Genomic DNA, 26,252 nt, shown 5'->3' with positions numbered 1-26,252 from the left:
GACGTGATGCAGTATCTGCTCTGGTTTAGGCAAAACACCGTGCACTTAAATTCACCTCACGCTGGCTTTGACAGGACCATTTCAGGACTTCCTGGCAGAGCTAGCCCAGAGCCTGGCTCAGGGTAGGCGGCAGGTAACCTAATGCCGAGCACAACACAACCCCTTCTTGCCCAAATGGAAACCCATGCACACTTGTACTGTTTCCCACAAAAGAGCAGTGTAAAATATCTGCAAGTTCCTCCAGTTTTTGTTTTGAAACTTAGTTTGAACAGTGCTATTTTGGAACTGATGTGTGTTATTAATTAAAGTTAAATGTTAGTATTGCAAAAAATGTTATGCAAACACAGTTAGGGTAACCTGAAGTGTTATGTTTTGCCTCATGCCACCTTTTTTCCTGTTGTTCAAATTTGCAGCTAAATCAAATTTTGAAATGTAATATTTTACTATAGAAGGGAAATAATAGGTACTATGCCTAAATAAGCCAGAAAACTGCTATGTACAAAATGCTAGCAAAAACCTAAAACCATCATTTCAAAATAAAATCATTTCTGTGCTTACAGAGAGCTATCTCATCACCTGAATTACGTGAGAAAATTATGCTACCCTTCTGATGAACACTAAAAGTGATGATAATGTTGGACATACATTTATAAGGACTCCTGCAGATCTGCTGCCTTTCACAGAGGCAGTGGTCACTCAAAGACCTGAGTAGGAATCACACAGACAGGGTCACTTTGGGTAGAGGGACAAGCCAGGGCTAGCACATGCAGCAGCCCTTGGGGTCTGCAAGACATCACCCAAGCATCTGGGGAAGCCCTGCAGCACACTCCACAGGGAATAAAACCAGATTGCTAACTGAAAACAAAAAGGCTCCTGGACTTTCTGCCTCCCCCCCCCCCCCCCAAAAAAACTTAAAACTGAAGAGGTGGCAGCTCTCAACACTGCCTGCCTTGCTCTCTAACTGTAGGGAAAACCCAAAGCCAAAATCTCAGGCACCCCAGCAAGTGTGAGGAAATCTGTGGGGAGAAGAGGGGGCTTCCAGGAGAGGTCTCAGCTAAGCAGCAAAGCCCTCACCTCCTCCTCTGCTGCTCCCGAATACACACCAAATGCCTTTTCACCTCTGTCACAGACAGCAGCTGTATTTTCAGAAACACTTGACACAGACGGGGAGGAGGAAGAAAAGAAGGACAAACGTGCAACACTGTCCATTAGGATGGGCTGGCAATATCATAGTAAACCAAGAGAGAGCACTCGTATACTGGCTGGATTCAGAAGTTTATGGTTCTTCCAGCACCAATAACAAGTGATACTGATGCCAGCAGGGAGCAATGTGACTGTGAACTCCCCTCATAATACAGGTCACAGAACTTCCCTAAATTTAATTCCAGTTTCAAATCAAATAGTTGAGCTACATTTTAGAGAACCATCCAAGATTGATTCTAATATTTTCAGTTACAGACAACCACAACCCTGGGTCAGATGCTCATGAAGTTAATTTCCCCAGTCATTAAAAACATTCACCTTCTTTCTGGTCTGAATTATACCAGTGTCAAATTCCAGCTTTTGGATGTTTATTTGCTAGACTGGAAAAGGTTACATGATCACATTTCTCCTCCTCACCGTCAAATCACGCCTTTAATACAGCCAAGTACACAGAGATCTCTGACTCTCTCTAGTTATTGCAGCTTTTCTCTGAATGCTCCCAGGTTTTCTTGGACCCTTTTGATCACTGATTCCCAGAAACAGATGTTGCAAGCCCAGGGATAACAGAACTTCCACTCTTCTGCCTGTCTGTGCCCCCTAAATGCACCCAGAGACCATATTAGCCTTACAAGCCAGAACTGGGGACCTCTTCTTTACCCACCAGGCCTCCTTCACAGCTTTGCCCCAGTCTCTACTTTCCAGGAGACACAACCCACAGTGTACCTGGCACTCTGCTCTTGATTGCCTTACCTTGCTTGAAGTCATGCTGAAATACTCTTTGCCTACACACCATCAAAGTGTCTCGCATCACTCCTGGTGTGTAGACTCAGATGAGCGATGAATTCGCATCAAGAATATTACTGCTCAAGGCCCAGACTTTGCATGGCAACTGGCACCAACAACGAGGGACTGACATCAATGGCAGCTGGTCTTGCAATCCTTTCTCTGCCCTATATATCCCCAATACTCTTCCACTAACTCTTGCACTCCATATATTCCCCCAGAGCTGGGGATGGGGAGGGTAAGGCTCTTTGTATAGCCCCCTTCTGCATCTCATCATGATACTTTTTGCACTGGATTTATTTTTCTCTCTTTAAGATAGTTTCTTTGAAGTCAAGGAAGAGTTAAGAGCCTCAGCCAGCAGACAACCAGGACAAAGGTAGTAAATCCCAAAGGATCTTTGCCTATCTCATTCATAATATGGAGGTATTAGCAAAATGAGACTGGAAGTGTTGCTCCTTTCACTTGCTAACAAAAGAAGACCAAAACCGTTATGGATCAAATGTTTTACCAAAGCAAGCCACAAGATCAGGCAATAATGAAATCTACACTGAAGGGGAGAGAGGAATCACCTCAACAGCTCAGTGGAGTTTTCTTCCCCAGTGAGTGCAGCAATTGCATGTTCCCCAGCCCCAGCCTGTTGTTTACCCATTGGGAAGGCCTGGAGGAGCCTGCAGGTGGGTGATGGAGCCCAACCTAATCTCTCCCACTCAGTAACATGTGTAGGACGCATACAACTCAAGCGACCTCAAAGCTGGAGTTGTCCCTTGGGCAAGCACAGCCCTGGGACCCCATGGGCACACAGCTCCAGACCAGGAGGCTACAGAGGCAGTAAAGAGGAAAAGCAAGATCCTGAACATGCATATCTCTGTCTTACTTAAATGCTTAGTGCTTATATCTCTTCCTGTCCTCAACCCTGCCTTTTCCTGACACTTTGCTTTCTCCTCTGGCATCTTTCCTGCTCCTTTGAACATGCTCCCAGGAGAGCTCACACTGTCATGCTCGCTCAGCAAGCTTTTAAACATGAGCAGGGAATGGAGGAAAGGTTTAAGTGTCAGGGGCCAAGCAAAGCTATTGGGCTGTGCTTTTTTTTTCTGGATTCCTTTGCCCTTGCCTTCCTGAAAGAGACTCAGGGGTCTCTTTGGAAACCTGCTTTGCTGCTCCTTGCTTCACTTCAGTAACACTCATGCTATTAAAAATAGCATGCTGTTGAAAAGGTGGCACACTGGGTTTGTTGCTCGATTTCTAAAACAGCCCTGAAGATACCAGGAAGGCTGAAAATCATCAATGACCCAGAGGCAGGCGAACTGCACACCAAGAGGTACCACGGCCAACGTGTAGCTCAGAGACACAACTTTTCCCTGGTGGCTTTTCAAGCATGCCCCAGGGGACAGCCACTGCAAGGCAGAGCAGAACAATCCCCGAAGGTCAAGGCGGCTGATCCTCCATGTCCCAGCGCCTCTCCCAGCCACACTCGCCTTCCCACGGGGGAGACCGGACAGGGCAGCACAATAGCCATTTCCCTCTTTGCAAATACTATAATTGGAGTTACTGTGCCACATTTTCATGACCCACAATGAGGGTCGGATGCTCAGGAGACCTCAGTTCCTGTTTAGTCACTAAGAGGGCAGAGATTTTCAAAGAAGCCTGCATATTGTATGCTATGTTTATCAGAAAACAGACCTAAATACCAAACAAGTGCCATAGCTTGGCTTTTGAAAAAGCCTTTAAAAATCCCAAACCACCTGGTTTACCCAGATAGGAACAAAGTGATGCTGTAAATCTGGTAACTTGCCAGAGCATGGCATGATGCAGTTGGTGCTACCCTCACACTGCTGCAGCCTAAATTCCGCATCAACCCTGTCCCTCAGACACTCTCAAGCTAGTCAATAAGATGCTTCCTACTGACAGCACCGAGCTGAAGGTGGAACTGAGGCCTCACTATGTGCAGGTAGAGCTTTTTTTATATTTAGCACAACAAAAAATACCTGTAAGTAGGAAGTAACCACATTTTATAAGACGTTAGATCTCTTACCCCTCTGCAACCATCGCATCTGAGTGCCTCACAGCCTTTCAGATATTTATCTTCACAACACTCCTTGACAAGAGACATGGACAAGAAAAATGGAGTAATTTGCCCTTGGGTTCCCACCGTAAATGATGGAGCTAGAATTGAGCAAAGCCTCCCAGATTTCAGCTCAGCTCCCCACTCACTAAGTAAGCCCTTCTCTGCCTTTCAGGGTTCAATGGATATGGTCAGTGTTTCCTAATAGAAATCCTTCTCCCAACATACAAGGAAGGGAGGGAATTAAAACACGAAAGAGAAAGATTTTAGCTAGAGCCATAGGGCAAAGGAAGGTCACCATGGCCTGGAACCCATCTCCATGATGTCCATACCAGAGCCTGCAGTCCATGAATTATTTCCAGGCACATTTTTCTCACTATCTGATCAGATTTGGAATCAGTAAAGCACCTCCTTCCATTTCAACAGCAACCCAGCAGAAACTGCCAGAAGCAATGTATAATCACTACTGCAACCCTTATTGATATGTCATCAGAAAACTGCATTTCTTAAGAAGACCTGCAATAACTGCTGGAACTAGGGATGGACACCCTGATCCTACAGAAGTCATTTTGACCATCAGCACATAGACAAAGACCTTGTTTAAAATATAGCAAAACTAGATTTCATTATCTGAAGAGCAGCTAAAAAATAATATAGTACTTAAGCTTAAAAATTCTATTAGGAACCCACCTGAAAAATAAATTAATAATTTTCAGGTACTTATTTTAAAAATATGGATGATGTCTTAATATAGGCTTTTGAGTTCAAAGCACTTCTACTGAGTTCGCTGAGAGTTCAGACAAAATCAAAACAACCAGAGGCACACGTCATCTCTGCTCTGTGCCACTGAACTGAAGCCCAAAGCAGTCAGGCCCCTTTCTTCCTCTTCAGAATCACTGTGATTCACAGCATGCTCTAGAAAGAGATAATATTATTCCTAGAGAGAGACTGTATCTTCAGTGCCTGCTGAAAAGTCCCCTAACTAAATAAAAGAAACTTGAGCTGCTAATATTTACTCACAATATTGAGCTTCTTGCCTTCATAGTGATACATACACACACAAATGCACTCATTTCTACTGGAATGAAAAGTTTAAGCAAAATTCAGGCAAAACGCACTACAGAAAGAGCCATACCTCTGCAGGAGTGGTCCATCTTGTTGTATTTGAAGTACCCACTTTTGCAGTGGCAGAGAGCAACTCCATCAAAGTCAGTGCATTCAGAAGTTTCCTTGTCACATTCAGGGTCTTTCTGCTTGCACAAGCTGCCAACTGTCAGGAGGAGGCAGCCAACATCAGTGCAGTTCTCTCTAAACCCATCATTACATGCACGTGCTTTCCTGGCATCACATTCAGCTCATGTGTTGCTTTAATCTCCTTTCTTTTTTTTTCTTTTAAATAGTATTTTTTACACCAGGAGACAGTCAACATGACTCTATGCCACCTTTTCTTGCACATCTACCATCATTTGTATGGGCCAATAGAAAGAGAGAATAATAAATGTTTCAGCTTGGAGGCAGAAGGGGAAATGAAAAAGAAAAATTTGGTTTGGCTCAAGCTGGAACACATTCACTCCTGAGATAGTTCAACAAATCAGTTTTTAAGCTTATAGCAAGCAAAACATTTTGCTAAGCCCAAAGCAATTTTTTTTTTCCATTTCAATATTAAGCACTGGATTTTTTTCATTTTTCAAACAAAGAATTTGTCCTTTCATTTACATTACTTCAAAGCAGAGTTTTACTTTAGAAAGTCAGATTTGTTACAACAAGCATTCAGCAAAACTGTGGGTAAACGATGGAAACTGTCACCGAATTTACATTTTTACTGGGAGGTCAGACTAGATGGAATGAAGAAACAAAAAAATATCCATGAGAAATAGGATTTTATGGAATGCACGTCACTCATTTGGCACTCACCTTTTATAAACCTCTCCCTGCTAGATACATCATATTTTTTTTATCTGATGTCTTTTCTTATAAGCACTTACACAAGTACATAATTCGTTCCTTATTCTGCTTATTTCAAGTTAAAAGTAGACTTTAGCAGAAGCATTGTAATCAGAGGTAATGGCTAGATACAGTCTGAGAGGATCTACCAAAATAATTCAGGCAATTCAGTCCTTGGTGGAGTGTGGCTTTAAATCACAGCATGTTAAAAGCACATGCTAAATTTCTCATCTTCATGTTTATTTTGCCAAAACACTCTGTGGGGTTTCCCACTACACCCAGGCTAACTGGTGCTGCTCTTTATCCTCAAAGCCTCAAACCCTGAAGTCAGAGTTCCATGAACAGAAGTTTTGTTGCAGTAGCCTATCTTTAAAGGGTGCTCATTCCTTGCATCCTGATGGTACCTCTCGCAGCTAAATCTCCTCTATCGCTCCCTCAGAAAGCAAGGACCAGGAGGTACAGGGCACAGGGCCAGCACCAACAATGGGGTCCACCTAGAGAAGGTCCTGCACAACACTCACAGAATCATAGAATTAACTGCGTTGGAAAAGACCTTTAAGATCAAGTTCAACTGTTACCCTCGGACTACCAAGTCCACCACTAAACTGTGTCACTGAGGGCCTCATCTACATGTTATTTGAACACTTCCATGGATGGTGATTCCCTGGGCAGCCTGTTCCAATGCCTGAGCACCCTTTCTATAAAGAAATTTTTCCTAATATCCAATTTAAACCTCCCCTGAAACAGCTTGAAGCTGTTACCTCTTGTTACTTGGGAGAAGACCAGCCACCTCCTTTCTCCATCCTCCTTTCACGTAGCTGTGGAGAGTGACAAGGTTCTCCCTGAGCCTTCTCTTCTCGAGTCTAAATGACCCCAGTTCCCTCAGCAATTCCTCTTAAGACTTGGGCTCCAGACCCTTCATCTAATTTGTTTCCCTTCTCTGGACCCTCTCCAGCAACTCAGTATCAATCCTGTAGTGTGGGGCCCAGAACTGAACACAGTATTCGAGATGCAGCCCCACCAGTCCTGAGTACAGGGGGATTATGACTTCCCTAGTCCTGTTGGCCACACTGTTTGTGACAACACTGACGTGTTTCTCAAGTTCTCTGTGCTACACCCACATTCCTCTTTGGCAGGTAAAGGATTTGGTAACAGAAATCAAAAGCTCTTAACTGTGAGTCATCTTTAGACAGGGCATCACTGAAATTGGGTAGGCAGGAGAGCAGAGCTCCCCATACAGCCTCCAGTGGTTTCAATCAACTTCACTGAGAGGGTTTGTCTCTTGGCTTTCACAGTTTCCCTGGCTCCCAGCTGCACAGGTGGAATTAAGACTTACGGTTTTTTGATCTGGCTGGGGCCCAGTGTCACATGCCAAAGATGAAAGGCTGCCCTACAATGCCTTCTGATCCTGTGCTGTGTGATGTTTTCACAGAGAAACAGATTTCTCACACATGTGGCAAAGATAAGGCTCAATATCTGCATCCCTTTCATACCAAGAGGCTCTTAAGATGACTCCCTTTTAAATAAGATAAAAAAGATTCAGAGCGCTTTTTCCAAATGCCAAAATCTTTCTCTTTGTTATAGAAGAAGCCAAATAAAACATCCCTTTCCCTTCCCACCACAGTCCCTCCAGACGCTATTTACCTCTGTGGAGCGGCTTCAGGCTGGAGATGAACTGGCAGGCTTCGGTGGGGGATTTGCAAGCTCGAATGTAGCTTTTCACGCTGCTAACAACGTCATAAAGAGTCACATTGGATGATAAAGAGAATGTGGATTGCACTGAAACATGCACAAAATTCGTCTCCCTAACAGAAAACAAAACAAAACAGCCCTGAGTACCACAGGTCAGTCTGATGTCATTGTTAGCACCTTATACATAGGACTCTTATTAATGCATATTATACATAGGCATAAGCAAGTGATGCTTATCACAGACACAATACTGCATACATACTGGAACAGTCATTCATTGTAACAGACCTTAGAAACAGGACAAACTCACATACAGAGAAGTTAATTTGGGGCTGGAAGGGGTGCTGGTAGCTGATTTTGAAACCACCCATAAATCCCTCCTGGGCAGCTCACAGGCCCATCCCCAGGCCACTCAGTCCAGGAGGGGATACCAGCAGAGCCACGCAAGATGATCAAGCATTCCCCATGCCCTGACTACTGCGAGGTCAGATTGCATCAAGCCCAACACCCACTCAGAATGGGGAATGTGGATCTCAAGTTGAATATCTTGAATGCTTAGGTTTCTCATTCTTCCCCCAGTAGCCTTAGCCTTACCTGGTTGCTTTAACTGTGGAGTGGTGGTACCCTGGTAAGCTGGACAGTGATGCATCAAGCTGCAAGGAAGGAGAGAGCAGATGTTAGCAGCCATGGGAATGAGGAGGGATTCAGCCCCATGGGACACAACACAGGATAGTCCTTCTGCGTCACCAATACCACCCCCTGCATTCACCAGAGCTGTCTGCTGGGGCCAAGGGGGCTCTGAGCATCCCAGCACTTCACCTGCTGGTGATTTTCATAAGAAAAATGTGTCATCCTGTTGCCAGCAAGGGATGGCTGAAGTCACTATTATGCAGTCTTGGACAGGAACAAAGGATTGGGGATTTCAACATGAGCATCTGCCTGGAGCCCTACTATGCAATGACCACGAAGTGGGGCTTCTGAGGATGAGCCAGAAGCTAGTGGGAAGAGAGCCTTGTGCAAGGCCAAGCTCCAAGTGGCACCATCAGAGACTGCACATCTTCCAAGGAGCCTGCTTCCCCCTGGATCCATGTGGCCATTTATTTTCACTCCCCAGCACAAGCCAGGCAGGCAGGCAGCATCAAGGCAACTCACCCCATCTCCCCCCTACTTTGGTGGGATCTCCAAATCACCTACTCCAAAAAAAGTTGGGATGAATTGCAGCCAACCCAGCAACTGCTAACAGGACAAATCCATGCATGCAATGATCTGGCGAAAAAAATGCACAGAGATGTACCTATCCCTAGCCCAGGGTTCTTTTTGGAGCAACTGATGGCATATGGGGAACTAATAGCTCACCCACCACTTGCTCTTAACTGACTGAAAGCCACATGGTTGCGATAGCATGGCTGGGAACTCCACAAAGAGGAAGGTGTATTTGGGTGGGTGCTGCTGTTGAGCTTCATCTCACAGGGTTTGGCTAAAAGCAAGGTGCCACCAGATGCAGTCCAACCTGCCCCAGTACCTGTAAGATACACTGATGACCAATGAAGCCCAGAGTTACTGTTTTAATAATTGATCTTAGAAGAGCACTAATGCCCTTTCAGGGTTTGGAGAAGGCAATGCAGCCAGCGGGCACTAAGAGAGAATGTAGGCTACAGAAGCATGAACCCAGCCACACCACAAAAAGGGCTTCAGGATTTTCTGGGCAGATATGTTGTCTTAAGCCCCATAGCAGTCAGATCTCTCTGCTGCTGCCTTGACAACTAGGGCAGAGAAGGGGAGAGAAGCATGATGGGTTTAAAAGCATGCATCTTGCCAATCCTACTAGCTCCAGACCAGGATGGTTCAATGATTAAAAAGGCTAAATCCACACTACAGAGTCTCATGGCTACCCATGACAAATGTAAAAGGAGCAAAGGGCACCTGTCTCATCAGCATTGCCAAAGTCCTGACAATGACACTCACCATCGTCAGGATCTCATCTTCAACGTGGAGGAGCTCTGCATACTTCCCATGGGTAATATTAACTTTCAGGGGAACCTGGCCAATAAATATTCTTACTAAAAAGAAGAATAAGGCAAGTTAGTCAGAACACACATCTCCATACCATGTGTAACTGTGGTTCATCCACATCTCACATTTACATGACAGCCTGTCTGCATGGAAAAACCCCTCACACAGTGGACAGAAAACTCACGGCTTATAGTCACTGCCCCAGTAAAGCAAATTCCCAGCCTTGGAATTTTTCCCAAGGTTTACTGCAGTGTTCCCACATCCCAAGTCAAACTCCAGAGCTCAGTGCTGTTCAGACAGCATTTCACTGCAGCATTCCTACATTTCATATAGAAACACAGACTAATTTAAAAGGACCCCTGAGCACAGACAGAACTAGGTAAATTTAGCAACAAGACAGCTTTAGGTACCAAAGCTATTTATAATAATTTTGGGTAAACATGTCAAATATCTCACCCATCCCTCCAATGGAAAGAAAGCAAATCAACAAGTCAAAATAAAGCACTGGAAAAAGGGCATTTTCATTTTTCAAATTGTTGGACAGAATGAGCAATGATGTTTGAAAAGAGGTCCAAAAGATGCATTTTTCCATTCTTAGACTGATATTTGATTCATGGCAGCAGAATTCAATAATCCGAGTTGTCCAGACTTGGAGAGATAATACCCCTAAATCTTGTATGAAGTGTCATGAGATACTCAGTGGAAATGAGAACTCAGAGCTCAGAAAAACAGAATACCATTGCAGATAACATTAGAAAGCCTCCAATTCTTTCCCATTTTGACTCATACACAAAGCCTATCTTCAGCACAGATTTTATATCAGACAGCTATAATGTAACAATTCTCGGTAAAAAGAGATGAGAATCACCCTCACAGTGTTTATATAATCTACTCATATCCCAGTTCAAGGCATAACAAAGCAACTCTCTAAATTAGAAGCTGACACATTCCAGCTCAAAGAAATGTTTCAAAACACACTTAAGGGACACCTCACCCATGTTTCCTTAAGCAAAATTTCCATTCCTCTAATCCTTGCTGATTAAGGGTTAGAAGAAACTCCAGCAAAACAAATTCCACTTTACAATGAGACATTGTAAATCCTTGAGATTTAGAGTCCTCTAATAGAAAGGAGGGGGTCAGAACCTGAGTTCCAACTAATAATTGTGTTGCATGAAAAATGCTAAAGGTGCAAAACAAGACCTTGATCTTACAAAGACTTTTCATGGCTGCTTAACTTTCCACACATGGCTGATCCCACTGAAGCCAGGTTACACAATAGCCCATCTCACTTCTCTCAAGCCAAGTGCCATCCCCACTGTTTGCAGGACTTCAAGCTATGAGAAGTTGCTGAACGATTTCTGGGTGGGGGTTGTAAAACACATGAGGAACAGAAGGGGCACATCTGTCCTTAGTAACAAGCCTGTTTTTAAGAAACTCTGAGCCATCACTGTGCCTGCTCCACAACACGACAGCCATTAGACACTGCAAAAAGCTCTTGTTAAACCTGGTGGCTGGGAGCAACATTATGCTCCTGAACTAGTGTGAGCTTCAGTTAATTTATTTTAGAAGATTACAGATAATTACTTCCATCTTTTTCTTCACTGGTTTTTCACTTTTGTTTTCTTACCTAAATTGCACTTTCCTTTTTCCAGCTCATAGCCAAGAGGACACTGACAGATATAAGAGCCATGGGTGTTGTTGCAGGTGGCCAGTGCAGGACAAGGGTTGGAAAGACATTTATCCACGTCTACAAAAGCAGAAAAAAAAACCCAGGTTATGGTTACAGAATCACAAAAATCGACAGCTCAGTTAAAAAAGATCAAGTTGGCTCCTCTTCTGTGACCCCCTGAGCATTATCAGATTCTACATTGCATCATTTGCGCTTACTATTTATCCTGATGGAGATTAATTATTCTGTTGGAGCTGAAAGAATAAACATGAACCACTTTCTCTTGAATATTCATTCAAAAGCCCTTGGGATCCAGTGTTGATCCATGTTAATATGAACACCCAGCTTGTCTACAGCACTGCTCATCTGCAGATCTTGGAGTATTTTCCAAAGACAAACAATTTTACAATTAAGGATGGAGAGACAGTCAGAGACAGACTTTGGACCATGGACTCCTTTTACCAGAGTCCTGCCCTTTTCATCTAAGCCCTGTTTCCATGATCCAAAGCTAGTGCGTGAACACTGATGCAGTTTGTAGGCTACCCAGTAATGGTGGAAGCAGCCTTAGCTGCTGTCACCATCTCTACCAGGGCTGCAGCTTCCTCCATGCCAGGCTGGGGTGGCCACAGCAGCAATACCTGCCTGTGCCATCACTTGTAATGCACTTCCTTCTGAGTGAGCAAGGACTTGGGGAGCACACACCAATTGACAAATAAGGAATATATTCAGCCTGGAAAAGAGAAGGCTGCATGGAGACCTCATAGCAGCCTTCCAGTATCTGAAGGGGGCCTATAGGGATGCTGGGGATGGACTCTTCATTAGGGACTGTAGTGATAGGACAAGGGGTAATGGGTTCAAACTTAAACAGGGGAAGTTTAGTTTGGATATAAGGAAGAAAGTCTTTCCTGTTAGGGTGGTGAGGCACTGGAATAGGTTGCCCAAGGAGGTTGTGAATTCTCCATCCCTGGCAGTGTTCAAGTCCAGGTTGGAAGAGGCCTTGGGTGATATGGTTTAGAGCGAGGTGTCCCTGCCCATGGCAGGGGGGTTGGAACTTGATGATCTTAAGGTCCTTTCCAACCCTAACCATTCTATGATTCTATGATTCTATAATATCAGGGGATTAATGAGTATAGTCTCAGATGCTTCATAGGTGAATCAACTTAAACGCAAATTGGAGAAGACAGCTAATACTTCCCTTTGAAAAAAGCCCACGTCCTGGTCAAAAATGCTCCTCTTGCTGTGCCTGTGACTCACACAAGCACAAACACATCACACACACATGGAAGGGCAGACCATAGGCAGGACTGTGGACTTGCTGGCAACAACGCAGCACAAGACAAGCAAGACAGCTTACACCCCAATTGTAACTATTTTGCGGTTGCTAATGAGGACTGCAGCAGAGGCAAGAAGGATGGGCTTTGCAGTTAAAGCACAAAGCATGAGAGCCAAACCCATGTGTGTATATCTGACAGCACTGTGATCCCCATGGCATCACAGAGGCCCTGCAGACCAGAGTCCTGAGTCAGCCCCTGTGTCAGGACACGCTGTTGGACACAATTTACATGTCTCAACTAGCCTGGCATGGCTACTCCAGCATCAGCAAGGAGAAGATTTGCCTGCTTCTGATCTAAGCAGCCAGAAATGAGTGGACATATTTTAAAATACTGACTTTTCACTTTGCTGTCCTTCAGTTTGTGCTTTGTACCATGCGGACCAAGGCAGCTTCTTCTCTCACAATGGTGAGTACCCATATACAAAGCACTATGTCCAAGGTAGCAGAAGACTCTTTTGCATTCTGGTAAGTGGCAAACCTCAGTACTTAAAGAAAAGAGCAACTTACCTAAAGTGTAAATCTGCTGGTATAAAGGATATGCTACCTTAAATTTTGATTAAAAAAATCCATTCCTCTACAGTTTTTTGGGTTTTTGTTTTGTTTTTTTTTTTTTTTTTGGGGTGGGGGGGGGTGTTTGGTTTTTTTTTTGTTGTTGTTGTTTTTGTTTTTTGGAGGTTTTTTGTTTTTTTTTTGTTTGCATGGAGCTGTAGCTATAATTAAAACCAATTAGCCTGATAAGTAACCTTTAAATACTTAATTATTGGCTGGATTATATACCATTGCCAGTATTTCACTGAGATTAATGCAATTAGCACACACAATATCCTACAGTGGCATAAGGGCCAGGCTTCTGAACTTCAGACACACAGTTGGTTTCTACTCATATAAAACTTTGGTCAATGTATTTACTTGGGAAGATAAGGAGCCTGGCAGCAGTTATAAGTGATTGTAACGATACACTCAGCAAGATGTACACCAAAGGGTAACAGGTTAAAACTTAAACAGGGGAAGTTTAGATTGGATATAAGGAAGAAGTTCTTTCCTGTTAGGGTGGTGAGGCACTGGAATGGGTTGCCCAAGGAAGTTGTGAATGCTCCATCTCTGGCGGTGTTCAAGGCCAGGTTGGACAGAGCCTTGGGTGACCTGGGTTAGTGTGAGGTGTCCCTGCCCATGGCAGGGGGGTTGGAACCAGATGATCTTAAGGTCCTTTCCAACTCTAACTACTCTATGATTCAATGATTCTATGTAGCCTACCAGGAGAAGCAACAGGCCCTTGAGTAGGAGATGATTTAGTGATGTGGGGAGAAAACTATCATAGATCGTAGTAACAGAAGTTCCAACACAAATACCAGGTGCTGGCCAATTGCCTTTTCTCATGAATAAACTAAATATTGATTGATATCAAGCAACATTGCCAACTGATCAACAAATATAAAACGCATCCTACTCTTACCTAAAAGGCCAGTCAGCTTTATTTTCTTAAAATTTTCAAATTTCAGCTTACCATTTATAACAGAAATGTTCACCAGAATGCTCACCCTCTTCCAACAGTTCAGGTTGATTGCTAAACACTTAGTTTAAAAATACCAACATGGAGACTGAGTTCTTACCATCAAACTCTGCTGACAACAGGCTTGTCATACATACATACATAACCCTTTGGAGACCCTTAAAGGGGGACTCAGGTGTTCCTGGTGTCCCCACCACTGATGAGCATCACTAGGCACATTACCTGTTGCTGGAGATGACATCCTTGGCCTGGGTGTGCTACCTGATGGAGGAACAGTGGTTGCTTTGGTAGCAGCCAAAGTAGTTGCAAGGCTCACAGTGGTCTTGCTGGTTGGAGAAGCTTCAGAAGGACTCGTAACAAGGATGTTTTCCTCAGTGACTTCACCAGGCCTTGCAGTGGTGAGGTCCACAGCTTCTCTGCTTTCACTAGTGGTATATACACGCTTAGTGGCAGCCAGCGTTTGAGCTCTATGGTCTTTCATAGTGCTGGCATCACCTGGGGTTGGTGGGTGACTGGCCGATGTTGTCAGCACAGGTTTCACCGTGGTCCGTACAACCACAGGGATGATGATGCTGTGGTTTGTAGCACTCAGTGAGGGGGTATGGGGTGCCTCTGTTGGCCCAGGCTGTGGGGCATCACTGGCTGTGGTAAGCAGCGGCGTTGCCTTCCCAGAGCTGCCCCCCTGGGCGGTGGTGACTTCGGGTGAGGTGGTCTCTGTTACTGTCACGGGAGCAGAAACAGACACGATGTGTCCACCAAGCTGCTCCATAGGTGCTGTAGGAAGAAGAGACCCGGTGGAGGTGAAGGTGGAGCTGTCTTGGGGTTGGTGCGTGACAATGTGCATTTTGGTCTCTCTGTGTGAGCTCCCAGCCACGGCAGCTGTGGAGGGCACCCGCCTGACCACAGTCGTAGCTACAGAGGTGCTTGTTTGATTGCTATCATTGGACTGTGAGACCGATGATGACGATGAAAACAGAGGCAATAAAGATGCTAATGAATAAGATGGGGAAAGCAATGAGGAAGTGGGCAAGGAGGATGACAAAGCCTGCACAGGGGGTGAAGATGCCATTACAGAGGACAAGAGTGGCTCAGATGACTCTGATGATGTAAACAGATAATTTGGTGCTGGTGTTGATGACAGTGAGTGATGCAGAGATGACAGTGAGGAAGAGACTGGAAATGGTGATGAAGATATAGATGACCTGCCAGTGGTCAACAAGCCAGAGTCAGTGTTGAAGAGAGTTGTATGTTGTACACTGCCTGCAGAAGCATAAGTCAACTCTTTGGAAGAGTGTACCAGCAACGGCTCTGTAGATGGTTCAACAAAACTGCCTTCACTGGATACATTGCTCCTCCTGTCCTGTGCCACAGAAGATTTTGATGGATCAGAAGGGTTGGAAATTTCAGGAAAAAAAGTGGAACTTTCTGAGGAGTCAGCAGAGGTGCTGCTATTTGAGATAGACAGGAGGGTCCTTTCTCCTCCTCTGGTATATGTGGTTGAAATGTATGTGCCATCCGTATGAGAAACCGAGGTCCTTTTCTCAGCATCGATGCTATTGACTGGCTGATGGCTACTTGAAAAGCCTGGAGTAAAAGAACAAAATATATTAGAAAGGTGGAGTAGTATGAAAGTATTTTGATGTAATATTAAAATAATTTGCTAATTACATAAAATGTTCTTGTCTGTGAACTGGCCCATGCTCTTCAAAAAATTTAGAGGGCCATCCAAACATAGGTATTGAATTACGAGCCTGCATTTAATTGATTCTAAAATGGTGAACTCAGACAGCCACAAGGCTCCTTCGAAATGCAGGTTTCTAAAACACTGTCCTTCCAGTACTGATTTTCTAATGTGATTGAGCGTTTATCATTCCATGATATTTTGTGGCAAGCTAAGCAGGAAAACATATCTGTTCTCTTTATCACTTGAAATTTATGAAACTCATATTCTCTCCTTCTTATCCTCAACTCCCAGCTAAAGAATGTCCATCTTCTTCTGCTGATTTGTTTTGAGATACAGTGATCTTCTTGCCTCTGCAAATGAATTTATTACATTATGTTACTTTGCAGCTTATCATGAACTCACTGATTGAAAACTCCAGTCAGGAAATCCTAAATTATTACCACATTGGTCTGCAAAAAATTCAGATTATCTACTATAAAAGGTGCAGTCCATTTCAGGATGTACAGCTAAGTTCAGCAATCCCTAAAAATAAAAAATAGGGTATTGAAAATTTGATTTAATTCTACAATTAATTTAGGCCATCATGAAACACTTGAAAGTATCACCCAAAAGAAACCAGTTAGGATGCAAAAAAATAATGAGGACATCAAAACAGGAGAGTTTCCCTGCTCAGGTTCATGGCTTCACTTCTGGAATGATTCCTAGCTAGAGAGGTCTGGTTTTGAGTCCTTTGGTAAAAGCTTTCCCCTGAGTGAACCATCAGGTGGCATTGCATGTACTGATGAATGACAATTTTGCATACAACATAGATAAATGCAGGGCAACATGAACATCCCCCCACCTCAAATGTACACTGGGTGTACACTCACTAACTTACTTGTGAGATCGCTTTGGACAGAAGAGTAAGTGGGTATCTTGGAAGAACGTGTGAAGAGCGTCTCCGTCGCAAACCCCCTGCTGGTGGAGGCATTGACTGTTCCACTCTGCTCCGCTGACACCGTCTGAGCCGGCGCTGGAGAGCTGTCAGTTTCGGCATAGGAAGCAGAGCTCCCCGTGCCACCAGCCAACACATCATCCGTCACTGAGTGCAGTGTCCTCTCTCCATCCCCAGCAGACCTGGATGAACTGTACACAGGATCAGTGATGGGGCTGGGCATCCTTTCCTCGGCACTCAAGCTGCTTAGGGAGTGATGGCTGCTGGCCATGGCTGGAATAGGATCAAAAAGCAGGCATCTGATTTTTATCATCTCAGAGTAGATAGCACTTGTGAGTTCTACAATAATTCTGCTTGGAAACACAGATTAATAAAATTGCACAGATCAAGATTAAATACAGATTAAGAAGATCTCACATATATATCACCTTAAATGTGGATTTCATACAAAAAGCTTACTCTAAAGAAAGAGAGAGACAATCGGTACCATTAGAGTCATAATGGCATATAATTATCACTACAACCCAGGCAGGTAGTGGATGTGTCCTGCAGGAGGTAGTTACACATCTCAATCCTGAGATGTTTTCGTTAAGCATCAACAGCTGCAGATATACAATACCAAGCAGCAGAATCACCACTGCTTATAAATCCTCATCACGATACCCACAAAACTCTGACATGTTTGTGGTCGTATCAACCCCATGGAAGAGGGGAGTGGAGGGGCAGTACTGTGTTTTCTATTTCAAACTCCCTCCCAGAGTTCAATAAAACTCACCTGAAGGTACACGGGTAGCTGAGAAGTAGGTGGAGACCCTGGATGAAAGGGTGACCTTGGCCTCTGGATAGCCTGCTTGGCTGGATGTGAAGTGTCCTGCTCCAGGCCACACTGTGGAAGATGGGAGGAAGCTAGTACGGGGCTCCCTGGCCATGTCTGCATGAGACATGGGGCTTTCTGCTGCTGTGCTCCACCTGCCACGGTTAGCTACAGCCTGAGATGTCCCCTCCTTGTGGCTGGAGAGTGTGGTTGAGACATATACAGTCTCAGTAGGAGCACCAGAAACTCTTCTCCCTCCCTCTGGAACTGCAAATCAGATATACACATAGATTTATATTAAAACGCTTATTTTGCATATTAATAATACCTTTGAGCACTCTACAGGGACTAAAATCTGAATATGTCGATCCCCACAGTGGAGGTGTTACTTGGTGACCAGCATGACTTATTTGCTAAGTGGGGTTTTCAGGCAGTCTGTACTTTCCCCCTTTACTTTTCTGGTATTTTTATACCAGCAAAATGAAACAGATTGGGGTGCATGGTGTTTCTGGAGGAGAATGGTGGCAGGAATGTAGGAACTAGTCTTAAAGGTTGTGCAGAAAATTCCCTTGGGCAGATCAGTAGCTTTCATACCTGCTCTGGTGGGACAGAGCAGAGCTGAGCTGAACAGAACAGAGCTGAGGCTGAAACACACGATAACTGGGATATGAGGAATGGCAAAAGGTCCACCAATTCATTGCCATGTCTCATGCCAGGCTTCTCTGGTTTGAGTGCTCAGGTCAAGGCTACATGACAGCTTTCAAATATGGCCCAGAAGAGCTGCCTGGTTGTCTAGTTCCCAGCATAAGGAACACTGCCCCAAATGTCATGAGGCAAATAACTCACCAGCTATGCAATGCTCAAATGCCATTCACTATAAACCAGACTTACTAAAAAGGCAAATCTAGCTTAAAGCTAGACAACTCGGAAGCTCAGGAGGGTGGCAAGGAGCAGGGATGTCCTCAACAGCAAACCTGGAAATCACAAGACCCACCTGAAACACTTGGTGGAGGCAATGGCACTGAAGTGCTGGGAGAAAATGCAGGCAGTGGCTTTGTTGGAAGTTCAGCAAGTCCAGCACCACTCTGTGAAACACTGCTTTGCCTCCCAGGCTCTGTTGCTGATGAGGATGGTAGAAGAACCACACTGAAGGAGCTGGTGTGGGACGAAGCAGAAGCAGAGCTCCCTGCCATTTTGGATGTTGCATGGGTGTCTGACACAGGCACTGTGCTCCTCTCCCCACCGTTGGTGGGTGTCACTGAGCTAGGTGTACTGGTGAGAGGAGCATTGGGCAGGCGTCCTCCCGTTGCTAAGGTCCCTTCAGCTGAGAAAGAGCAAAGCAAAATAGAATTATACACCCTAAGCTATAAACAGGTGGGTGTGCTCTCTTCCACCACCACCCTTAGGCTGATGGCAGAGATGTAGCCTAACGGAGGAGCCAAACCTGGAGAAAACACTGTGAAGACATAACCCTTTCCTGTGCAAGAAGCTGCTGCTCATAGGAGAACAACTTGAAAAGGGCACCAGGAACAAGCTGCAGGAGCTCTATTGGCTTTGCTACCCTTCAGTGCTGCTCCAGCACTACAGTCCAGCCATGGGAACAGTACAGCTGCAGTGCCACTGTGGTGGGTGATGGGGGGTTACAGCAGCACCAAACTCCCTCGTACTCAAAACAAAGCATGGCAGGCTTGTATGGGATCAATAAATACTGTATCTGCATCGAGGCTGAGAGTCTGGAATGACTAGTGTTATGTCCTGCTTGTATACACACAGCCCACAGGGCAGTCTTGAAATTGTGCTGTCTCAGAAAGCACATCAAATCTCAAGGCCAGACTGCTCTTGCAGTAAGGCTGGTTGTTTTTTTCTGGTGACTAAATGTGAAAAGCAGCTAATGCACTTTTCTCTGGAAGTCAAAATTTTCTTCCATGATGACCAACACCACTGCCCAGCACTTTTTAGCGTGCCCCCACTCCTCCATTCAGAGCAGTCTTTAGAGGTCTATAGGAAGAAGCCCCATGGGTACAGTCAGAGCTCACCTGGGGAAATGCTTTCTGAAGCAGGTGGTGAGCCTGCGAGAAATGGGTCTGTGGATGACACAGTGGCACTTCTGCTACCACCACCCTGGGCTCCCAAAGCGGGCTGAGTATGGTCTGGAGAGCTGACGGTTCTGATATCAGTGGTGGAAATCTCTGTTGTTCGGGCCAGTCTGGTGCTGGATGGCAGAGACCTTAATGTTCTCCCTCCACCTTCGGCAGCTGTTGTGGAAGCAGAGGTACTGGTGGTAAGGAAATTGGTTCTTCTGTCTGTTGCCAGGATGCTGAATGATACATGGCTGCTTCCAGTAGCTAAGACGTGATAAAGAAATTATTTACGTTTTTACACATACAAAACTATAAATAAACAGATGAGCTTTCTTCCAGTAAAACCCAGAGGCAGCAAGTACATACACAAGTAGTAAATATGAAATCCAGAGAATCATCCAGAGAAAATAGGAAATTTCCAAAGACATTAATCCTTCCTACAGAAATTTGCCTTCTAAAATCATGGTTTGATGCTGAGAAAACTGCTATTATATAAAAACTGTTGAGCTATTAACACTGTGCACTTGATTTCACCATTATGTGCCTGAGTGCACTCCATGCTGCTAGAACAAATACTGTAACAACACAGAAAAGCCTGGAAATCAGTTCAGACAAGGCAGTACACTGAGCAGTGTGAAGGTCTTCAAGAAGGACTCTAAAGAAATGGGACTGGGGAATCAAACCCCTTCAGCACCCCAGTAGGCTCTTGAAATGAACAGTGACATGAAGGACCTCAGAGACTACATTGAAAAGTTGCCTCAAATTCATTGAGCTGGTGCAATTTCTGTGAAGCAGCATGGTCCAAGGGGTAGGACAGAAGGCAGCACTGAGGTCTGTCGCTGGGACTGCAGGGCATGATCTAATCCTTAGCTCTTTTGCCTGTTAAATGGAGATAGCAACTGAAGATAGCAAAAGAAGAATCATAATTTGAAAGTTAATTTTTCTTCTTGGCATAATGAACCTTTCCACATATGGGTGCTTTCTGTAAAAAACCCAAACTACATTATTTGGTCAAGCAAGAGCTGAAAAGGTTCAGACACAAAATTACACCATATCCTTTCAAACAACATATTCTGCACAGATTAAGAGTCAGGCAAGTGTGAGATACAGTAACAGTCCTCCTTTTAGTTACAAGTAAAATGGTATTTCACTTCTAACTTGAGCTCACCTAAGGAAGGACCTTCTGAAGGAGAGCGAGAGCGTGTTAGCACAGAGTCTGCCACCCGTTCGGTGAAATCTGTGATTTCTCTGGACCCATGCAATCCATAGGTCTCTTTCACAGAAGACGTGGACAAGGATCGGATCGTGCCCAAGGTCCTGTACATGCCACTAGTGGCTGTGGAGACTTCTGCTGTCCATCGGCTACTGCTGGTGGCAGATCTTGGGGACCTCCCACTGCTGCCTGTGGCCATGGCTGAAAAGAAAGTGCCAGTGGGAGAGGAAGCACGGGGGTTTTTGTTTGTTGTTGAGCTGTCAACTGGTTGGTGGCTGCTTCTGACACCTAAGATACAATAAAAGCAGTTTGATTTATGCATCTAGAACTAGACATCTGAGGGATTGTTTGTAAAGTGCACATTTCTATACTGTTTGTTGAGAAATTGAAATGACCAAGTTCTCAAGCTGGAAAAGGCACAGCTCTGGGAAGAGTTGAACCCTTCACATCCAAGCATATGTGGCTTAAAAAAAACCCCATGAAAATCTCAACTTGAAATCAGGTTTTTGAAGTGCAGGCTGAGCATAATACCCAGTTTATACATTTAAGCTGCCTTTGAGCCTGTTTAAAAGTTCAAGCTAAATCTAAAGGATGAGCTAAAACAGTCCTGACTTAGGTTTTCTAGTGACAGTCCAGAGAGCCAAGCTGCCATCTCAGTGGCGGGCTGACAGCACAGCTGTGGGGCCACTCAGGTCCGTGCAGGACAGGCCACAGCCTCACCCACAAGGTACTCAGAAAGACGCCTATGCCCTAGCCTCATGTTCAGTGCCGCCTGATTTATCCCATGTTTAGTAGGCATGCTGCCCAGGGCTCTCCCACACTGCAGCACTTGGGATGCTGGTATTTCACCAGCTCACCAGGAAGCAGGAGCTGCACTACAACTCACAGAGTGATGGGCTGAATTATGAATTAATAGTGAATCGTGGGGCAGAAATCATCTGGGACCACTCCAAGGGCATGGGGCAAGTCAGCACAGTTGTGGCTGTGGGGACTCTCAGAACACTGCCTCTCTTACAGATCAGCATGGCAGATGCAGTGCCAGATGATGGCTGCAAATCCCCAGCAAAAGTGTCTCTTGGTAGGGAGAATGTGCATGCACATATTTCTGACCGATGACTGCTTTTCCCAGCACAGGAGTTGCATTAGCAATGAGGACATTGATGGTTTTCCCTTTTTCACCCAAAAGCTGAGATGCACTCCCACCCTTCCCACCAGCCCCACTGTCAGCCCGACACAGCCAGTAATGAAAATATCCATGTATCCAATAACAACTGATGGACATATGTAAGAGAAAACAACACAGGTATATGAACTCTTGTCCAGCCCCAAAGCAGCCAGCTTTCAGACTAACAAATTTACCTCTGAAAGTACTTTCGGAGGCAGAGAAGGAGCTTGTGAGTGAAGACTCCCTGGGAGGCACCCGGAGATCAGAGGTTTCCTGTGAGCCACTAGGATGGTGTGTCCTGGCCCCTGAGGAGGAGAATGTCTCCCCTGAAGAGCTGGTGGGGTTGGTGGTATTGGCAGATCCCTCTGTCGTGCCAGCTGTGTGGCCATTTGTGGGGTACCCTGGTGAGCCTGCTGCCATGCTTGGCATGTCAGCATCATGGGTGTCCGAGCGCAGCATTGCCTCTTCTGCAGCTGGGATGCTCTTGGGTTCATAATTGTTGCTAAAGGCTAAAAAATCGAAGAAAAGAACTATAAAGCTGCATGCACATAAATGAGAACAGCTGGGTAGGTTTCATCCTGCTACGATGTAGACAGTAGATGTAGCTAATGTATGTGTGAATATTCTATATGGAAATATTTCATACTGGGAAATCATTAAGACAGGGAAAAAATTGTCTCTATATAGGAACTGCTGAAATTATTGCTTGCAAAATTCAACTGAAAGTTTTCAAGGAAAATCTATCCTTTTCTTCCAAAAAGAATAATATTTATCCATACTTTCATTTCTGTGAAATGTTTTAAAATGTACAGAATGTGCCAAATACAATATTATTCCTCCTTTCTTTAAAATAAAAAGGATGTATTTTGTTTATAAAGGATCCTTAAATAATGTTCTGAGTTATATGGCTAGCTATCAAAACTCACCTGAAGAAGTGCTTTCCAAAGCAGACGGTGAGCCCATGAGTGACAAGCCTGTGGCCCCTCTGCCACCACCACCCTGGCCTCCCAGAGACTGGCTCTGAGCTGAAGAGCTGGTCATTTCAGTACCAGAGGTGGAAATCTCTGCTGCATCAGCCAGCCTGGTGCTGGCTGGCAGAGACCTTAACATCCTCCATCCACCCTTGGTGTCTGTTGTGGAAATGGAGGTGCTGGTGGTGAGGAAGTCTGAAATTCTCCTCTCCGTGGCTGAGCTATTGGATAGCTGGTAGCTGCTTCCAATGGCTACAATACAATAATAAAAAAAGATTCATATCATACATGTGAAATTATAAACAGATGGATGCATTATCTTCCCAGATGCTTAGAGCGCACATACAGATATTAAAACATAGGAAGTTTTCAATCTGGACAAAGTACTCTTCTGGAAAACCATGAATCCCCTCACTGCAGGAAGACCTTGCATAAAACCCAGGGCTTGCTGCCAGGACAGCACAGCTTCATGAGAGGTGGCGTAGCTCGGCCAGCGGGAAACCCCATGGGATAAGGACTGCAGGGACTTGACTTTAAATCCCACCTGGTGGAAATCAGTCCAGGCACTCTTAATGTCTTTTTGTAGCTTGAACACAGCATCAAACAGCAAAGGGGAGAAATCTGAGCATGACCACATTCCTGCATGAGCCTGCAGCTCAATTCACATCCCAGGGCTTAACAGGACACAGGGAAAAATGTTTAAGGAAGCACAAAATAGGGTAAAACAACAAACCATAGACTAACCAAGCTCATCCACATCAGTGCTTTCCAAAGCCGGGTGAGAAGGGGCAAACCCATGCTCTGTGGAGGGCCTGGGGAAATGTTCTTGTGCCAGGGCCAGCAAAGAGTTTGCCAAGGTCAAGGGCTGAGCTGCTGAGCCAGGTGCTAGCCTTTGGGTACTGGACCTCAGGTTTTCTGCAGCCCTGATGCTGCTCCCAGCAGCTGTGACAGAGGAAGACATGTCAGGGTGAGAACGCTGGAGTTGTGTTTGCTCCTGGCAAGCCCCACACATGGAATAAGGAGCTGGCAACACTTGAGGTTTTCAATCAGTTCATGTGGAGTGGGGTAAAGCCTCCAGTTTTGAGAGCTCCAGGAACTAGTTGCAAGCAAAGCAAGCAAGGGGAAGCCACGAAGACCAGGGATCTCATGTTTGCTGTCCTGTATGGGTTGTTGAAACAGAGGCATCTCTTCCTGTCTAGCCGAGAGCAAATTCCCCCAGCATGGTCATGAGTATGGGTTACCAACTTCATGCAGCACTCAGGTGGAACACACAGCTCAGGTGGGGCTGGGACCTCAGTTTTGCTCTGCAGCTGACACTGAACCAGCTGAGATATTTCACAGTTGCAGATGCCCACCCTGCAGAAAACACAATAATAAGGTCCAAAGGCCTTTTTTATGCTTAATAGAAGTTTTGGACCAAATTATGTTTTCTGTTGTTTTTTCCTGCTTTCAGCAGGAAATTTCAGCTAACCATCCAAATAATAACAAACAGAATATAATCAAAACTCAGCATCTTCTCTGTTTCAAGAAAATAAAAGCTATATAAAGGCTTTTTAAAGGTATAAACAAAGTCTGTGGGCCAGCAAAGCTCACCTCTGAAAGTGCTGTCCATGGCAGGCAATGCTGTGCGTGAGGGACTTGTGGAGTTTCCCATGATATTCCTGGGGTGTAGCATGACATTGTTTGCAACAGCCTGGCTACTGGCTTCTGGGGAGGACTGGGGCTGTCCTGGAGAGTCAGGGAAGGGAGTGCTTGGGACGGGCAGCAGTGTCCCTCCACTGTTCCCCAAGGGGCTTGGTGAAGTGGCTGCGGTGCCTACAGGAGGGCTACCAGATGGCTCCTTGCCTATCCAGCTGCTCAGCAGTTGCAAGGCATCACTGGTGCCTGCAAGACAATGGGGGAAAGCAAATGAGTGCATAGAGAAAGGCTGAACTGCCCACCCAGCATCCTGCATTGCCATTCTCTGCCTACCCCCCCCAGTCAGGGGTCCCCTTGCCCGTACTCTCCTACAACTTTATTTTTGGGAGCTGCACCAAGTAATTCACAATTTTCAAGACTAAGAGAAGCCACACAGATCTTTCTCTCCACTCTCATTCATGAAGCAAGCCAGAAAACTGCCCTGAGCACATGGTGAGGATGGAGGGACAGATCCAGTGCACAATGCTCTAGCAATGCAAGGGGAGCCAGGCTTAACCGATGCCCAGTTTCTCCAGGTAAAAGCATCCACCTTGTTCCCAGGCTGAACTGGGATGGCTCACCTGAGTGATGAGTCTCTGCAGATGAAGGCAGCATTGCTGTCATGGTATGGTCAAACCCCGCCACATGCCAGGCCCCACGGGGCTCATCCAGCATCCTCTCAACTGAATCAGTGCTGATGGCTGCCAAAACTGTACTCTCAGCAGCTGCTGGGGTGCTGGCAGAACCCAGAGCCCTCCTGTCTCTCTCCAGGCTGCCCACAGCATGACGATGGCTTCCAGCAGCTGGAAAGCAATGCAGAGAGGGTCATGCTCTTTACTGTGAGAGTGATAAGGCACTGGAAGAGGTTGCCCAGAGAAGCTGTGTCTGCCCCATCCCTGGAAGTGTTCCAGGCCAGGTTGAACAGGGCTTTGAGCAACCTGGTCAGTGGAAATGGGGTTGGGACTGGATAAGCTTTGAGGCCCCTTCCAACCCAAACCATTCCATGATTTCCCCTGGAAAACTTATTTTGTCTCTGCTGATGTGGCAGCAACATCACTCACAGTGGTACCCACCCCTACCATACACAATAGATAGAGTCATAGTTGCATCCCCTGTGTTTCCCCTGTTTAACACTGAGCACACTGCAGCAGGGACTGCTAGGAACAGAGGCTTTCTGTCACAAACAAATACCAGTATTTCAAAATTCGTCTTCGTTTGTGCGTGGCAAAAGAAACCCAGATTTAAAACACAAATAAAAAAACCCAAAACAAATAAAAAACAAAACAAACAAATAAAAAAAAACCCCAAAATATTAAAAATGCAGAAGGCAATAAGGAGTTCATGGCAGGACAACCAGCAGCTGGCACCCTGGGCACCTCCACACTTTTGTCCCTAAGCAGGAAAAAAAAAGAGGAATTATGAAATTAAATAAAACCTCTGTGCTCCTATCTCAGCAAGACACATTTCATCCAGGGATATTGAGAAAAGAAATGAAGTGGGAACA

General features: G+C 45.2%; 1 protein-coding gene across 6 annotated transcripts in view; it reads right to left on the bottom strand.

Moving 5' to 3' along the window:
- Positions 1–26,252, bottom strand: part of HEG1 (heart development protein with EGF like domains 1) — a 51,423-nt gene that overhangs the window by 4,535 nt on the left and 20,636 nt on the right. For 2 of the 6 annotated variants that reach the window (XM_061370017.1, XM_061370014.1), the window contains exons 3-18: positions 25,330–25,551; positions 24,665–24,955; positions 23,816–24,013; positions 23,027–23,323; positions 22,307–22,609; positions 20,891–21,223; positions 19,678–19,986; positions 18,636–18,965; positions 17,603–17,908; positions 16,771–17,100; positions 14,432–15,793; positions 11,325–11,444; positions 9,650–9,744; positions 8,279–8,337; positions 7,637–7,797; positions 5,184–5,318 (exon numbers count right to left, since the gene is read on the bottom strand). In XM_061370017.1, the coding sequence (XP_061226001.1) occupies positions 5,184–5,318; positions 7,637–7,797; positions 8,279–8,337; positions 9,650–9,744; positions 11,325–11,444; positions 14,432–15,793; positions 16,771–17,100; positions 17,603–17,908; positions 18,636–18,965; positions 19,678–19,986; positions 20,891–21,223; positions 22,307–22,609; positions 23,027–23,323; positions 23,816–24,013; positions 24,665–24,955; positions 25,330–25,551 (4,851 nt within the window). The remainder of the gene's footprint in view (positions 1–5,183; positions 5,319–7,636; positions 7,798–8,278; positions 8,338–9,649; positions 9,745–11,324; positions 11,445–14,431; positions 15,794–16,770; positions 17,101–17,602; positions 17,909–18,635; positions 18,966–19,677; positions 19,987–20,890; positions 21,224–22,306; positions 22,610–23,026; positions 23,324–23,815; positions 24,014–24,664; positions 24,956–25,329; positions 25,552–26,252) is intronic. The other 4 variants (XM_061370016.1, XM_061370015.1, XR_009727954.1 and 1 more) reach the window with 4 other exon arrangements.

This window comes from Neopsephotus bourkii, unplaced genomic scaffold (assembly GCF_033783945.1).
Source record: "Neopsephotus bourkii isolate Nb327-2 ecotype Australia unplaced genomic scaffold, CSIRO-AGI_Nbou_v1 NB_1526, whole genome shotgun sequence".
NCBI classification, from domain to species: Eukaryota; Metazoa; Chordata; class Aves; order Psittaciformes; family Psittacidae; genus Neopsephotus; species Neopsephotus bourkii.
This window is presented reverse-complemented; position numbering and strand designations above follow the sequence as displayed.